This window comes from Entelurus aequoreus, linkage group LG03 (genome assembly GCF_033978785.1).
Source record: "Entelurus aequoreus isolate RoL-2023_Sb linkage group LG03, RoL_Eaeq_v1.1, whole genome shotgun sequence".
Taxonomy (NCBI): Eukaryota; Metazoa; Chordata; class Actinopteri; order Syngnathiformes; family Syngnathidae; genus Entelurus; species Entelurus aequoreus.
Window position 1 is genome coordinate 67,433,899 of NC_084733.1, and position 17,746 is coordinate 67,451,644.

Consider the following 17,746-nt stretch of genomic DNA (forward strand, 5'->3'; position numbering starts at 1 on the left):
TAGTCATTTACCACATTAGCAATGTATAGAGTGTACTTCTTTAAAGTTAAGACTAGTTTAAAGTTATCTTCATTGAAAAATAAGGACATTTTAATGTGACCCCAAACTTTTGAACGGTAAAAAAGTATTTAGTCAGCCACCCATTGATTGTCAACGGGTGGCTGACTAAATACTTTTTTGCCCCACTGTATATATATATATATATATATATATATATATATATATATATATATATATATATATATACCTATTATGATCACCACAGTGTATAAAAAAATCAGTGCAGGAATATTATCTGCTTCTTTGTCTCAGAACCAGCCAATGAGGTTATTTAGTCTTAAATTACCCGAAGTGGTTCTTGAGTTTTAAAGCAACAAACATTTCTGCACTGAGTTTTTCTGCACTTAATTTTTTTTTACCCAATTTTTTTTTTCACTGATTTTTTTATAAACTGAATTTTTTTTACACAAAATTTTTTACACTTATTTTTTTCACAGAATTTTTGTACACTGATTTTTTTCCCACTGAATTGTTATACACTGAATTATATTCACAGCATTTTTTTTTTTACAATTTTTTTTACATTAAATTTCTATCCGATTATATTGTCAGCATCATTTAATGTACAACAATTTAGTTCACAAAATTCAAACGCAGAAATTCAGATACGTAAATTCAGTGTCCAAAAAAAGCTTTGGTAATAAAGACACAAATGAACCTCCATACTCAAACCCGTCTTGTCGAGCAATATTTTCTACAGTCAGACAGGAGACCAAGAAACGACTTGAACAAAAATACACACAAAAAAATATATATCGATGTACATCGGTTTCCAACAATTTGCTATTAATAATCTGCAGTTCCTGCCACAGAGCCAACTGTGATATATAGTTGAGTATAGTATTATAAATGATCAACTCAACATTGTTACAAGTATTAGTCAGCTAAGGTAACAGTCTGTCATCACCACCTTTCACCGTTAATCAAAATTACAATTTTATTTGATGTGACCAAATGAGGCACAATAGCTTGTGTTTCTTTATATATAGTGAGTTTTTTTTCTCCTAGATGCTGTCAGTATAAAAATAGTCTATGGTGCAAAAAATTTGGGAACATCTGTTGCAGAGCAGATATGAAGTGACGAACCCCTTTTTGTTTTGGTTTAGGAAGCATAGAGATGGTTCGGTTACCACGCCACGTCTTTCTTTGCACACAACCTCTGTGTTTGCTGTGCTCTGTTTTCTTCTTCTTCGTCTTTTTTTTTATTTTATTTTTTTTACCTGATTTGATGCCGTTTTTACAATGCTACATTAGCTGCAGACAATTGTTGATGAAACACAAAGCAGAATAATGTCATTGGTCACACGGACATGAACGTGACAAACCTCAGTGACCTCGGTTATTATGCTGTAAAGGAAAACTATACAACAAAAGACATGTTCTGTGTTATCAAACCACCTTGTAAACATCTACTGTACAGAAGAGCAAATATCATAAGCATGTACAACTACTGTATGTAAAAGTGGGTGTGTGCATGTGAACTGATATAATGTGGAATATCAACAGAGAAGATAACATGGAGGGAGTAAACCCCGTCTTCCCCCCTTCAGTTGGGCACTTTGGGCTCAATTCGGAGCGAGGCTTCGTACATGCTCTCTTCATCCAGGACACAGCTCCTATCCAGCAGGTACTGGGCTACCTGGAGCACAAGTACAAGATAGCAAAAGAAAAACCTTTTAATGTCACTTTTACTTTAATTTGACATACCCAAATCTATTTATTCTACCTAGACTCAACTACAAAGTGCTTAAGTTGTTCTATGGCTGTCTTTTTCAACATTGGAGCCTTAGTATCGATATCAATATTGATCCGATGTCATGATTTTACTATTTTGTAGTGTGAAATGTAAGAAAATAATGAAACAAGTGAAATTACAAACCCCGTTTCCATATGAGTTGGGACATTGTGTTAGAAGTCGATATAAACGGAAAACAATGATTTGCAAATCATTTTCAACCCATATTCAGTTGAATATGCTACAAAGACAACATATTTGATGTTCAAACTGATAAAAAAAATTTTTTTTGCAAATAATCATTAACTTTAGAGTTTGATGCCAGCAACACGTGACAAAGAAGTTGGGAAAGATGGCAATAAATACTGATAAAGTTGAGGAATGCTCATCAAACACTTATTTGGAACATCCCACAGGTGAACAGGCAAATTGGGAACAGGTGGGTGCCATGATTGGGTATAAAAGTAGATTCCATGAAATGCTCAGTCATTCACAAACAAGGATGGGGCGAGGGTCACCACTTTGTCAACAAATGCGTGAGCATATTGTTGAACAGTTTAAGAAAAACCTTTCTCAACCAGCTATTGCAAGGAATTTAGGGATTACACCATCTACGGTCCGTAATATCATCAAAGGGTTCAGAAAATCTGGAGAAATCACTGCACGTAAGCAGCTAAGCCTGTGACCTTTGATCCCTCAGGCTGTACTGCATCAACAAGAGACATTAGTATGTAAAGGATATCACCACATGGGCTCAGGAAAACATCAGAAATACACTGTCAGTAACTACAGTTGGTCGCTACATCTGTAAGTGCAAATTAAGACTCTCCTATGCAAGACGAAAACCGTTTATCAACAACACCCAGAAACGCCGTCGGCTTCGCTGGGCCTGAGCTTATCTAAGATGGACTGATACAAATTGGAAAAGTGTTCTGTGGTCTGACGAGTCCACATTTCAAATTGTTTTTGGAAACTGTGGACGTCGTGTCCTCTGGACCAAAGAGGAAAAGAACCATCCGGATTGTTATAGGCGCAAAGTTGAAAAGCCAGCATCTGTGATGGTATGGGGGTGTATTAGTGCCCAAGACATGGGTAACTTACACATCTGTGAAGACGCCATTAATGCTGAAAGGTACATACAGGTTTTGGAGCAACATATGTTGCCATCCAAGCAACGTTACCATGGACGCCCCTGCTTATTTCAGCAAGACAATGCCAAGCCACGTGTTACATCAACGTGGCTTCATAGTAAAAGAGTGTGGGTACTAGACTGGCCTGCCTGTAGTCCAGACCTGTCTCCCATTGAAAATGTGTGGCGCATTATGAAGCCTAAAATACCACAACGGAGACCCCCGGACTGTTGAACAACTTAAGCTGTACATCAAGCAAGAATGGGAAAGAATTCCACCTGAGAAGCTTAAAAAATGTGTCTCGTCAGTTCCCAAACGTTTACTGAGTGTTGTTAAAAGGAAAGGCCATGTAACACAGTGGTGAACATGCCCTTTCCCAACTACTTTGGCACGTGTTGCAGCCATGAAATTCCAAGTTAATTATTATTTGCAAAAAAAAAAAAGAAGTTTATGAATTTGAACATCAAATATCTTGTCTTTGTAGTGCTTTCAATTGAATATAGGTTGAAAAGGATTTGCAAATCATTGTATTCCGTTTATATTTACATCTAACACAATTTCCCAACTCATATGGAAACGGGGTTTGTAGTTAAACAAGGAGCAATGGCAGGTATGAAAAACACTAACCTATTGTTACCGGTAACCGTCTTTAAAAGGGTCATAATATGATTATTTTTTTCTACATTTAAAAACACTTCCTTGTGGTCTACAACATAACATGTATTGATGGTTCTTTGGTGAAAACTTTGGATAGATATGCATATGTTTTACAGACCGTCTGTTCAGGACGTGCCGTTTTGTGGGCGATTTTATTTAAAAGTGCCTCCACTTTGACAACATCTTCTCCCCGTCAGCCATGTTGTAGTTTTTAGCGCTTCCATATCGACTCTACTGACGGATATAAGTTGGAACTCTCTGCTACTTTCTATTAGAAATGGCAACAGTGGAGGATGCATGTGCGAGCCAGTCTGCCCCACAACAAGAGGACAGAGAAAAAAAAAAAAACGTATTGACTACAAAGTCAGAATAACTCATTAAAATAACAAATTAACATGTGCTCAATGTTTCTTTACCATTATTGCTATGTTGTCTATTACCATTGTTGGTATTTTGTCCCTTACCATTGTTGGTATGTTCATTCTTCTTACATTGTTGATACAAATTATTGTTACAGTTTAATAATTATTGTTACCTGTGGTAATGCCACCATGATACAACATTTGTATTATAGTCCTTAAACAAACAGTGAAACTCAATGTATTAATCACTGAATGGAGAATTTAGGGTGGGATTAAATAAATTATCTTCTTCCCACTCCCTTTCAGGCAAAACTGGATCATTATGCTTACATACTGTACATTACCTTTTGCATTATATTAATTTATATTATTATGTGTTGTTTACCTTGTACTTTTTTTAATGTCATTGCCTGAAATAAATGAATAAATGAAAAAAAAAAAAAAAAAAAAAAAGAACTCGCGCAAAGCTCTTTGGGTAAAACTCTACCAAATATGGAGATATCTGCTGATTTCCAACAAAATTCTAAACATAATACGGTAAAAATAAAGTTACTACACACAAGAAATATCATTTTAGTCGATGAGTTGCTTACCTTTGGGTGAAGGTCCAGCTTGTACGCTGTTTGCTGAAACTGACGTATTTCTCTGATGATGTGAGAAATCTGGAAAACGAGAAAAGCACAATGGTCATATATATATACATATATATATATATATATATATATATATATATATATATATATATATATATATATATATATATATATATATATATATATACACACACATATACACAAGTAGCATGTCAAAAGGAATTGCGTGATACATCTACATATAAAGACGATTAATAGTGTTACATTTTTAAATAATTAATAACATGGGTTAACGGGTTATTTTTGACAGCCTTAATATTTGTATACATGTTTAAATACATACGGTATATATATATATATATATATATATATATATATATATATATATATATATATATATATATATATATATATATATATATATATATATGTATATATACAAACCCCGTTTCCATATGAGTTGGGAAATTGTGTTAGATGTAAATATAAACGGAATACAATGATTTGCAAATCCTTTTCAACTCATAATCCATTGAATGCACTACAAAGACAAGATATTTGATGTTCAAACTCATAAACCTTTTTTTTTTTTTCAAATAATAATTAACTTAGAATTTCATGGCTGCAACACGTGCCAAAGTAGTTGGGAAAGGGCATGTTCACCACTGTGTTACATGGCCTTTCCTTTTAACAACACTCAGTAAACGTTTGGGAACTGACGAGACACATTTTTTAAGCTTCTCAGGTGGAATTCTTTCCCATTCTTGCTTGATGTACAGCTTAAGTTGTTCAACAGTCCGGGGGTCTCCGTTGTGGTATTTTAGACTTCATAATGCGCCACACATTTTCAATGGGAGACAGGTCTGGACTACAGGCAGGCCAGTCTAGTACCCGCACTCTTTTACTATGAAGCCACGTTGATGTAACACGTGGCTTGGCATTGTCTTGCTGAAATAAGCAGGGGCGTCCATGGTAACGTTGCTTGGATGGCAACATATGTTGCTCCAAAACCTGTAGGTACCTTTCAGCATTAATGGCGCCTTCACAGATGTGTAAGTTACCCATGTCTTGGGCACTTATACACCCCCATACCATCACAGATGCTGGCTTTTCAACTTTGCGCCTATAACCATCCGGATGGTTCTTTTCCTCTTTGGTCCGGAGGACACGACGTCCACAGTTTCCAAAAACAATTTGAAATGTGGACTCATCAGACCACAGAACACTTTTCCACTTTGTATCAGTCCATCTTAAATGAGCTCAGGCCCAGCGAAGCTGATGGCGTTTCTGGGTGTTGTTGATAAACGGTTTTCGCCTTGCATAGGAGAGTTTTAACTTGCACTTACAGATGTAGCGACCAACTGTAGTTACTGACAGTGGGTTTTTGAAGTGTTCCTGAGCCCATGTGGTGATATCCTTTACACACTGATGTCGCTTGTTGATGCAGTACAGCCTGAGGGATCGAAGGTCACAGGCTTAGCTGCTTACGTGCAGTGATTTCTCCAGATTCTCTGAACCCTTGGATATTATGGACCGTAGATGGTGAAATCCCTAAATTCCTTGCAATAGCTGGTTGAGAAAGGTTTTTCTTAAACTGTTCAACAATTTGCTCACGCATTTGTTGACAAAGTGGTGACCCTCGCCCCATCCTTGTTTGTGAATGACTGAGCATTTCATGGAATCTACTTTTATACTCAATCATGGCACCCACCTGTTCCCAATTTGCCTGTTCACCTGTGGGATGTTCTAAATAAGTGTTTGAAGAGCATTCCCCAACTTTATCAGTATTTATTGCCACCTTTCCCAACTTCTTTGTCACGTGTTGCTGGCATCAAATTCTAAAGTTAATGATTATTTGCAAAAAAGAAAATGTTTATGAGTTTGAACATCAAATATGTTGTCTTTGCAGCATATTCAATTGAATATGGGTTGAAAATGATTTGCAAATCATTGTATTCCGTTTATATTTACATCTAACACAATTTCCCAACTCATATGGAAACGGGGTTTGTATATATATATATATATATATATATATATATATATATATATATATATATATATATATATATATATATATATATATATATATATATATATACACATATACACAAGTAGCATGTACTGTCAAAATGAATTGCGTGATTAATCTACATATAAAGACGATTAATAACGTAACATTTTTTTATAATTAATAAAATGGCTTAACATGTTATTTTTGATAGCCTTAATACCTGAAATGGTTTTCACTTCACAGGTGTGCTCAAAGCTCATTGAGAAAATGCCAAGAGTGTGCAAATCAGTAATCAGAGCAAAGAGTTGCTATTTTGAAGAAACTAGAATATTAAACATGGTTTCAGTTATTTCACCTTTTTTTGTTAAGTACATAACTCCGCATGTGTTCATTCATAGTTTTGATGCCTTCAGTGACAATCTACAATCTAAATAGTCATGAATATAAAGAACACGCATTGAATGAGGAGAAGGTGTGTCCAAAATTTTGGCCTGTACTGTATGTGTGTATATATATATATATATATATATATATATATATATATATATATATATATATATATATATATATATATATATATATATATATATATATATACATACACCGTATGTATTTAAATATGTATACAAATATTTAGGCTGTCAAAAGTAACACGTTAACCCATGTTATTAATTATAAAAAAAATTAACCCCATTAATTGTCTATATATGTAGATTAATCACGCAATTCATTTTGACAGTACATGCTACTTTACTTTAACTGCGGGTGATAATCACAAATTATAAAGCCCTTTTTTTAAAGGGCTTTATAAAGTTGGTATGGTATGGTAAAAGTGTGAAAGTGTCAGTGAAGTGTGAATCTGATTAAAAACAATTATCATTTGACAAGACAGCATGATGACCACTTTATGTCTAGCATCATCTCACCATTCTCATTTTTGAAAAGTTGACCAAATTGTCTTCGGTGTAGTTTGGCGTTCCCTCCTCGATGAAAGCCAAGTCTGTGAGATACATGCCCAAATAGGGCACACATGGGGGATCACAACTGGAAGGGAAAAAAGACAGTTTCTTAAACACAAAACGGTGGTACAAAAACTTTCATCACGAGCAGCACTCACTTCTTCAGAGCCTCTCTCAGGTTTTTGAACCTTCCCTCTGAAGAAACCAGCTTCTGAAGCTTATCAATCAATGCTTTTGTCTGCAGGATAAGACATTTTAATTAACAAACATACAAGCACACACATGCACACGAGATGTGGCGTTTGTGAATGAATCCAGTCTTTAGAATGGCTCTTTTAAATGAATGATGAGAAGTTGTAAGCCGTCCATTTAAGAGCCGTTTTTTAGGTAAATGCAGATTCAGCGTCATCCGACTAACAACTGGACTGGAAATTAAGTCAGAGTCAAAGGGAACATAGCAGGATTTGTATTAACTTTTTTATTTTTGTTTATTAATTAATTTAATGACATTTTTTAATTTGTATTTACTTTTCTGGTCCATTGTTCTAAAGTAGGTCACGCGTATGCACACCGGGTAGAGTAGTACAATTTAATACTGACATGTCTATTGTAGTTTTATTTGTACTTTGCGTATATATGTATTAGGACTGTCAAAATTATTAAGTTAACTCATGTGATGAATCACTAAAAATATTGCATTAATCATGAACACACTTGGATGAATCATGCAACTTATCACTGATCACTGACCTATAGCAGTTAAGGTAGAAGAGCTTGTAAATATATTGCATGATTAATGTAAATGTGTTCAAGAAAAATGTAATACTTTTTAAGATTTTGGTCAAAATGAATGAATTAAGGCATATCACAAAAAATCACAATCACAAAAAAAAAATTACATGTATCCTGAATATATATATATATATATATATATATATATATATATATATATATATATATATATATATATATATATATATATATATATATATATATATATATATATATATATATATATATATATATATATATATATATAGTTATTTTATTTTTTTACTTAGTATTTGTGTATTTTTTTCAATATTGTTCAAATACTATTGCTATACAAAAACTTTTAGGTATGGAATGTTTTCAAGGAAAGCACAACAAACTAATACTTCGGAATAATTCCCACCGATAGAGTTTATTTGTGTACATCTAAATTATTCTAATCCACATCTTATGTTATAACTTCAACCAGGGATAGTTTCATTGATAAAAACGAAAATAAACGTTAAAAAAACAACCATAACAACGAGCCAGCCTTTTGAGTGGCTCTTTGGAAGGACGGGCTCCTTAGGATCCAGCTCCCCTTAAAGAGCTAATCCTCCCCCCCAAACACACACACACACACACACACACACACACACACACACACACACACACACACACACACACACACACACACACACACACACACACACACACACACGCGCACATTCTTGTATTTGTTACCTTCTTGACACCTCCGAAAAATTCCTCCCTCTTTAGGACCACCCTTTCTAGATATATAAATATTTGTATTTACAACATTAATAATATATACATACTATGCAAATATAAAAAAGGTAAGCTTTTTGTTTGTAATTGGTTTTTAATCTTAATTATTTACTTTAAGTTATTACAGTACAGGTATGTGTCTATATACATATGTATTTATATATTTGTATTAATTTTGGCCATAGGGGGCGCATTTCAATTTCTTACACACACTTGTTATTACATATGGTGACCAGAGGGGGAGCACTTCGAGTTTTTACACACACTTGTTATTTCATATGCTGACCAGAGGGGGAGCACTTTTAAAACCGACACACAGTCAATTTGAAAAATCCCTCCTTTTTGGGACCACCCTAATTTTGATAGATTTCACCGCAAATGAGATCTTCATTTTTTGTTTTTTGTAATGTGCTTAAGGCCGATGACAAACAAGTCATGGACCACAGATGGCCCCTGTGCCGCACTTTGGGAAACCCAGCTGTAGAAGCTAACTGTTAATGGCCACTAAAGTCTTAGTACCGTAGTGTATTTGTTCATCCTACGGTCACATATGGGACGCGGGTTGTCTTACGTCAGCACCGAAAGTCGTAAAATCAGCAGTTTTTTCGGGGATGAATAGGGAAGTCCTTTTTTAGCTGCTGTCTTGTTTTATCATATGTTGCTGCCTTTGCACATGTCAATGTTTACTTTTATATGCACATTAAATCAACAAAAAATCCTGACTTTGGAGCAATGTTCACGGACTCTAGTATTTGGCACTCTATCCGTATTGGGACCATGATTTCAGTCCTAACTTGTTCACCAGTCCTCATATGGAAGGTACTTTTCCGTGTTGATGTCTCAAGAAGAAATACAGAAATACAAGAACACACACACACACACACACACACACACACACACACACACACACACACACACACACACACACACACACACACACACACACACACACACACACACACACACACACACACACACACACACACGCACACACACACGCACACAAAGCTTAATAGCACGCTCTTGTGTTGTGAACTACCTGCTTGGACACCTTGAGCCAGGTCTTTTTGAGGCGGAAGACAGAACTTCTGTTTAGGGAGGAGGTGATCTCAAGCACGGCGTTGTAGTTGTGGAGACAGCGGCAGATGTCCGCCACCGCCACCCATTTCTCAATCACAGCCACCCGAGTGACCACGTCGTCCGAGCGCAAGATCTCTGTGGCGATCAGGTTGCTTATCTTGACCAGAAAAGAGGGATTAACCCTAATAAACCAGACACCATTTTTACAGTATGACTGGAAACGCAACCAACATCGTTGAAGTGCTTTGTCGTTCTCATGATGTACGGCGTCTTCTCGTTCTTGTCGTTCTTCATCCAGCCTTGACCGAAGAATTCCCTGTTGAGTGAATCAGTCAAGAATGTTACAGCCAGAACCCTTTTCAAGGTGTTATTCCTGGTCACACTCACTCGTATGGGATGACCTTGAACACCAGATGGTCCAGCAGGGTGAGCTGCTCTGCAACCTCCAAGGCCGAGTGGTTCTCAAAGGGCTCCGCTTTGCCTGGGCCCACCTAAAAGTTCAAAGATGGTCATGATCAGCTGTGGCTTTTGCATTATTTCAAATCTATTCTGTCATTTATCACCTCAGAGGAAGGAAACAGCCCAATTTTATTTAATTTATCAATAACTCTTCCTTCGATCATAAATGTGATAATACAAAAAAACGTGGCTTTCTAGCTAGATCACACATACATTATATATAAGTACAAACCCCGTTTCCATATGAGTTGGGAAATTGTGTTAGATGTAAATATAAACGGAATACAATGATTTGCAAATCATTTTCAACCCATATTCAGTTGAATATGCTACAAAGACAACATATTTGATGTTCAACTGATAAACTTTTTTTTTTTGGCAAATAATCATTAACTTTAGAATTTGATGCCAGCAACACGTGACAAAGAAGTTGGGAAAGGTGGCAATAAATACTGATAAAGTTGAGGAATGCTCATCAAACACTTATTTGGAACATCCCACAGGTGGACAGGCAAATTGGGAACAGGTGGGTGCCATGATTGGGTATAAAAGAAGATTCCATGAAATGCTCATCCATTCACAAACAAGGATGGGGCGAGTGTCACCACTTTGTCAACAAATGCGTGAGCAAATTGTTGAACAGTTTAAGAAAAAACGTTCTCAACCAGCTATTGCAAGGAATTTGGGGATTTCACCATCTACGGTCCATAATATCAAAGGGTTCAGAGAATCTGGAGAAATCACTGCACGTAAGCAGCTAAGCCCGTGACCTTCGATCCCTCAGGCTGTACTGCATCAACAAGCGACATCAGTGTGTAAAGGATATCACCACACGGGCTCAGGAACACTTCAGAAACCCAATGTCGGAAACTACAGTTTGTTGCTACATCTGTATGTGCATAATTTGTTGAAAGGACTAGTTGGTACAATCCCTGGGGACTCTGCATGGCAGGGGCGTCCTCCTCCCTGAGCCAGGCTTGCACCTGACCGCATACCTAAGTGAGGCTAGGTGACACTGCTGGGAGGCTTTTCCACCATTGGGACACATCTTCAGTTGTGTGCCCCAGCGTCACGGGGTGTTTCGGCCCGGCTTACCACAAGACACCCTCTGCTGAGGAAGGGCCCACCCCAGGGTGATCAAATCCCTGGGTGTGTGTGTCCCATTAGGTGTTAGCCTTAGCAGCCCAGCTGGTGTCACTCCTCCTCAACCACAACCAATGGCTCGTCCTCTCTGCTGTGTTGGCCAGCTCTTTAATGGCCTGTCTGTGAGCCTGCCCCCTGACTCCAACCTCCCTAAGGAGCTTTGCTGTTGTGCTAGCTACAAAGCCCCTACAGCCCACCTCCACTGGGCGCACCCTTACCCTCCAGCCTCTGTCCTGTGCCTCAGCTGCAAAGTTGGAGTACCGCAGCTTCTTGCGTTCATACGCTTCTTCGATGGCATCCTCCCACGGAACTGTCAGTTCAATGATATAGACAATATGGCAGGTTTCAGACCATAGGACGAGGTCTGGACGCAGGGTGGTCGTTGCGATCGCCGGGGGGAAAATTAGCCTCTGATCTAAGTCGACTCGCATCTGCCAGTCCCTGGCTGCATTCAATGGGCTTAGATCAGGATTTGAAGGTCTTGTCTTCAGCTTTTCCCCCTCCCGAACAAACGCTGGTAGGTGTCGGCACACATCCTGGTTGTTGATGGGTTGGGCGTTGATGGATATCCTCCTGCACTCAAGTTTGTCAGCTAGACATCTGAGGACCTGGTTATGTCTCCACGCATATCTGCCTTGAGTGAGGCTGGTTCTACAGCCAACGATTATGTGCTTGAGTGTTGCTGGGGTTGTACACAGGGGACAGGATGGGTCCTTTCCAAACCATTGTTGCAGGTTTATGGGAGATGGTAGCGCATCATATGTTGCTCGAACAATGAAACTCAGCCTGTTGGATTCCATGCCCCAAAGTTCGCTCCACGTGAGTTTTTTCCTTTCAACACCCTCCCACCTTGTCCAGCGGCCCTGTTTGGCTTGTGTTGCAGCTTTGGAACGTTTGGCTGTTTCCTCCTGACGACGCACTTCCTCTACAACCATAGTTGTAGAGTTAAAACTCTCCTATGCAAGGCAAAAACCGTTTATCAACAACACCCAGAAACGCTGTCGGCTTCGCTGGGCCTGAGCTCATCTAAGATGGACTGCTACAAAGTGGAAAAGTGTTCTGTGGTCTGACAAGTCCACATTTCAAATTGTTTTTGGAAACTGTGGACGTCGTGTCCTCTGGACCAAAGAGGAAAAGAACCATCCGGATTGTTATAGGCGAAAAGTTGAAAAGCCAGCATCTGTGATGGTATGGGGGTGTATTAGAAATGGGTAACTTACACATCTGTGAAGGCGCCATTAATGCTGAAAGGTACATACAGGTTTTGGAGCAACATATGTTGCCATCCAAGCAACGTTACCATGGACGCCCCTGCTTATTTCAGCAAGACAATGCCAAGCCACGTGTTACATCAACGTGGCTTCATAGTAAAAGAGTGCGGGTACTAGACTGGCCTGCCTGTAGTCCAGACCTGTCTCCCATTGAAAATGTGTGGCGCATTATGAAGCCTAAAATACCACAACGGAGACCCCCGTTGCAAGAATGGGAAATAATTCCACCTGAGAAGCTAAAAAAATGTGTCTCCTCAGTTCCCAAATGTTTACTGAGTGTTGTTAAAAGGAAAGGCCATGTAACACAGTGGTGAACATGTGCTTTCCCAACTACTTTGGCACGTGTTGCAGCCATGAAATTCTAAGTTAATTATTATTTGCAAAAAAAAAAAAAAGTTTATGAGTTTGAACATCAAATATCTTGTCTTTGTAGTGCATTCAATTGAATATGGGTTGAAAATGATTTGCAAATCATTGTATTCCGTTTATACTTACATCTAACACAATTTCCCAACTCATATGGAAACGGGGTTTGTAGATTTAGTGTATACAATATTGTGATACAATATGGGGACAGCGTGGCTCGGGTGCTTTAGCGGCCGTGCTAGCAACTTAAGGGTTCCTGGTTCGATTCCCAGCTTCCGCCATCCTAGTCACATCCGTTGTGTCCCTGAGCAAGACACTTCACCCTTGCTCCTAATGAGTTGTGGTTATAGCTTTGCATGGCAGCTCCCGCCATCAGTGTGTGAATGTGTGTGTGTGTGTGTGTGTGTGTGAATGGGTGAATGTGGAAATAGTGTCAAAGCGCTTTGAGTACCTTGAAGGTATAACAGTATAATCCATTTACAATTTACCAAATGTATATAATGTATTTCAAATATACACAGTATTTTTTCATATATAGGGTCTTTGGGCACCTTACCATTCAATTTGATTCTGATTCTTGGGGTGACAATTCGATTCAAGAAATATATTATTTGGTATAGTAAAACCTTTTCAAAACAGGTTACAAAAGCTCCTCTTAGATGCCTAAATAGGCATTGGTCTAAAAAAACTAATTCAAAACATAATTATTTACAAATTCACCAAATGTTAATCAATATAATAAAGGAAAATGGAGCAACTCCAATTCCAACCCAATCACAGCTTTACAATAGATTTACAATACTTAGAAATTTACAAAGCAATTGAGAAGACATACAAATACATGTCTATGAATGTTCTCATTCATCCAGGTCTTGTCATCTCAGGGCATTCAATCTATCACAACTGGACTGTTTGGTTTGTCTTAGAAGATGTTTCGCCGCTCATTCGAGTAGGCTTCATCAGTTCATGCTCATAGACTTAGCTTTGGTTAGATCTAGTCTAGCGGCTGGTGCCAAAACTCCAAATAATTATACTCCAAAGCCAGGAGGGTGTGCCTGGGCAAGGATGGTTTCGCCTTATCCTAGTGACAAAAACAACTGTTTTGATGCAAATGAGCAATCCTACTGTCAAAGCCAACAACAGTCATTGAAGTGTAATTTCCCCTCGTTAGTATTAAGGTATTGTGTGGCAGAACGATTGCTGTGGATCGACTACTACCAGTCCAAAATAGTCGGAATCCCCCATGTAAACATTCCATTCAGTTGTAAACAAATGACACAAATGGAATTCTGGTCACCTTCTGTGACCCAAAAAGTTTCTAACTCCTGTTATTTGATGGAGGCTAAATTGCCTGGGGTTTTAGCACCAGTTGCTGGACGAGATCTGACCAATCTAAGTCTATGAACATGAACTGGTGAAGTCTACTCGGACGAGCGGTGAAACGTCTTCTAAGATAAACCAAACAGTCCAGTTGCGATCAATTGAATGCCCTGTCACCATCTTGAACTCTAACTTATAATTATAATTCACCCCTATACAATATCCTACCCTAATACCCTACTGTGCAATATTACCCTTCGAGTGCAATACATCCGACACTGATTGTTATTTATTACTCCGGTACTCTTGTCTTGTTCTGTATATTGTACAGTATTTTGTATTTATTTAGTGTTTTGTATATTGTACACGATTGCTTATTATTCTTATTGGATAGTAGTCTGTTTATTTCAACTGTTCGTTTTTTTCTTTATTGCCTGTTGTGTAATTTATTTTATTTCCCCCCCCTTTTTAGACCAGTTGATCTGCCGTTTTCTTTTCTCCTCTGCCACCTCGCCGGGTTATTCCGGTTCCGGTGACCATGGATGAAGTGCTGGCTGTCCAGAGTTGGGACCCGGGGTGGACCGCTCACCTGTGCATCGGTTGGGGACATCTCTGCACTTGTCTCCGCTCGGGATGGTCTCCTGCTGGCCCCACTATGGACTGGACTCTCACTATTATGTCAGATCCACTAAGGACTGTACTTAGAGGGGGGTTACCCACATGCGGTCCTCTCCAAGGTTTCTCATAGTCATTCACATCGATGTCCCTTATGTGGGCTCTGTACCGAGGATGTCGTTGTGGCTTGTGCAGCCCTTTGAGACTTTTGTGATTTAGGGCTATATAAATAAACATTGATTGATTGATTGATTGATTTTATTATTTATTTATTTTTACCCCGTATTTGTTCCCACTACCGCACCTTAAGTTGGAGTCCTTAATCTCGTTATATGCACATATAATGACAATAAAGTCCATTCTATTCTATTCTATTCTATTCTATTCTATTCTATTCTAGGACATACAAATAATACTAAAAAAAAGGAAAACCAAAATTAATAAAAGCTATAATATCAATAATAATGCTAAGATCAATAATAGTTGCTTAGTGTTTAAATTCAAAAATGGATTCGTAAAAAAAAAATGGCCAAAAAATATATAAATAAATTATTGAAAATTATTAATCGGTTTAGACTCGAAATAAGTAAATATCTCGATTTGGATGTAGATCAAATATTTTGAGCACCCATATATTGCCAGCACTGCTTTTGAGGTCTTATAAATCGGTAGTAAATACGCTTGCCTTTCATGTGGACGGCCCAGATTCAAGTCCCGGGTGGGACAGAAAGCAGGGAGTGACCCACCGAGTTACAGTGGTGCCATGACCCGGATGGGTGTGAGGTAACGGAGGCCAGCCAGTGTGGCTAGGCCATGTATACGTTGGTAAACCTCATTCCCTGACAACCTCAACAGCAGTGCTGGCTATTGGGTTGATAGCCCGGGCTTTTAGCTCGGTAGCTAGCACACTTGTCTCCCATGCCGGCGACCCACGTTTGAGTTCCGGGTGGAACAGAAAAAGCAGGTACTGAACCAGGCCGGTTACAATTGCACTACCGTGAAAGAACAGAACAATTTGTCTCATGTTGTGTACATCTGAAGTCAAGCGGCCAATCAAATGCGCGATGTAACGGGGAAAAGATCTAAGCATTTTATTGATTGACATTATTGTTTGTTCAAACATTACGATGTTTCATAGGGAATTAAGTACACAAGGGAAATGTTTTCTTACTTCACTAACAAGTTGCGTCACGTCTTCGAGGGCGATCTGATTGTCACAGTGATCATCCTGAGTGAGGGTTCTAGCAGACAGTTAAACCAGCGTAAGATGGATACTCATTACGGTAATATTCATACGTATGAGAGTGAAATTGAGTTCAAAGCGCACCTGATGATATTGGCGGCTGCTTTCCTCTCTTGGGTTAGTAGCTCAGGGTCGTGCATCACTTCCTCCAGGAAGGCGATGACCTTTGTTTTCAACTCATTATTGCTCTCAAAGTCCTAGATGGACAAGGTCAGATAAAAGCAGTTAGTCGTTTCCCCTGAGGGCTCCATAATGACAAATCAGAGGCTGCCGGGGCCCACTTTAATGTTTTAAAACAAATATTAATTATGTTGTTTGTAGCTATTGCATGTGTGTTTGTTTGACATGTTCTTGTGGGAACAATCCTGACAACGTAGGTTGTTTTGCGCCTTCTAAGGCTTCTGGCTCAGACCATAAGCCCCGGAAAGAAGCTGCTTACTATCGGCGAAAAGGTGAACATCTTCCTTGCTATGCTAAAGGAATGTAGGTTAGCTACAAGATAGTATCTACTAGCTGCTATGACAAGATCAATGACAAAAGAATATAAGGACAACGACAACAATGTCTATTGTACTCGGAAGGAGAAGGGAGTGACGCCACCACTCGTCATTGCCGTCATGCGGCTACTTCTATTACGTTATCATTTATGAGTAACAAAATGTTACATGTTACAATTACATAAGATGTATAACAGTGTGTGGAGTGTTTATAAAGTCCTAAAAGTTAAGTTAAGTTAAAGTACATTTCACCACACTAGGTGTGGTGAAATGTGTCCTCTGCATTTGACCCATCCCCTTGTTCACCCCCTGGGAGGTGAGGGGAGCAGTGGGCAGCAGCGGTGGCCAGGTATAATTTTTGGTGATTCAACCCCCAATTCCAACCCTTAGGTTGGAATTGGGGAAATGGGTCCCACTTTTATAGTCTTTGGTATGACTCCGCCGGGGTTTGAACTCACAACCTACCGATCTCAGGGCGGACACTCTAACCACTAGGCCACTGAGTAGGTTCTGAGTAGGTAAAATGCATACAGCAATGATATGAATCATAAAATAAATATACAAAAGGGGTTTGGAACTTACAGTAACTCCTGCAATAATCAAGGGAACACTTTATCTTCAAAGTTAATAGTTATTAGTATCGACATTTCGGGTACTCCGACTTCCTGCTGGGAATAAGTTAATTTGCAACACTAAATTGGCC

The 17,746-nt window shown here is 38.5% G+C and overlaps 1 protein-coding gene across 2 annotated transcripts in view; it reads right to left on the reverse strand.

Moving 5' to 3' along the window:
• Positions 1-210: 210 nt before the first annotated feature.
• The window catches only part of rasgrf1 (Ras protein specific guanine nucleotide releasing factor 1), an 85,417-nt gene continuing 67,881 nt past the window's right edge, over positions 211-17,746 (reverse strand). For both annotated transcript variants that reach the window (XM_062042550.1, XM_062042549.1), the window contains 9 exons: positions 16,631-16,743; positions 16,475-16,544; positions 10,517-10,620; positions 10,361-10,445; positions 10,089-10,286; positions 7,669-7,748; positions 7,478-7,595; positions 4,538-4,606; positions 211-1,699 (listed from right to left, as the gene is read on the reverse strand). In XM_062042550.1, coding sequence (XP_061898534.1) covers positions 1,607-1,699; positions 4,538-4,606; positions 7,478-7,595; positions 7,669-7,748; positions 10,089-10,286; positions 10,361-10,445; positions 10,517-10,620; positions 16,475-16,544; positions 16,631-16,743 — 930 coding nt within the window. In that variant the 3' untranslated portion in view covers positions 211-1,606. The remainder of the gene's footprint in view (positions 1,700-4,537; positions 4,607-7,477; positions 7,596-7,668; positions 7,749-10,088; positions 10,287-10,360; positions 10,446-10,516; positions 10,621-16,474; positions 16,545-16,630; positions 16,744-17,746) is intronic.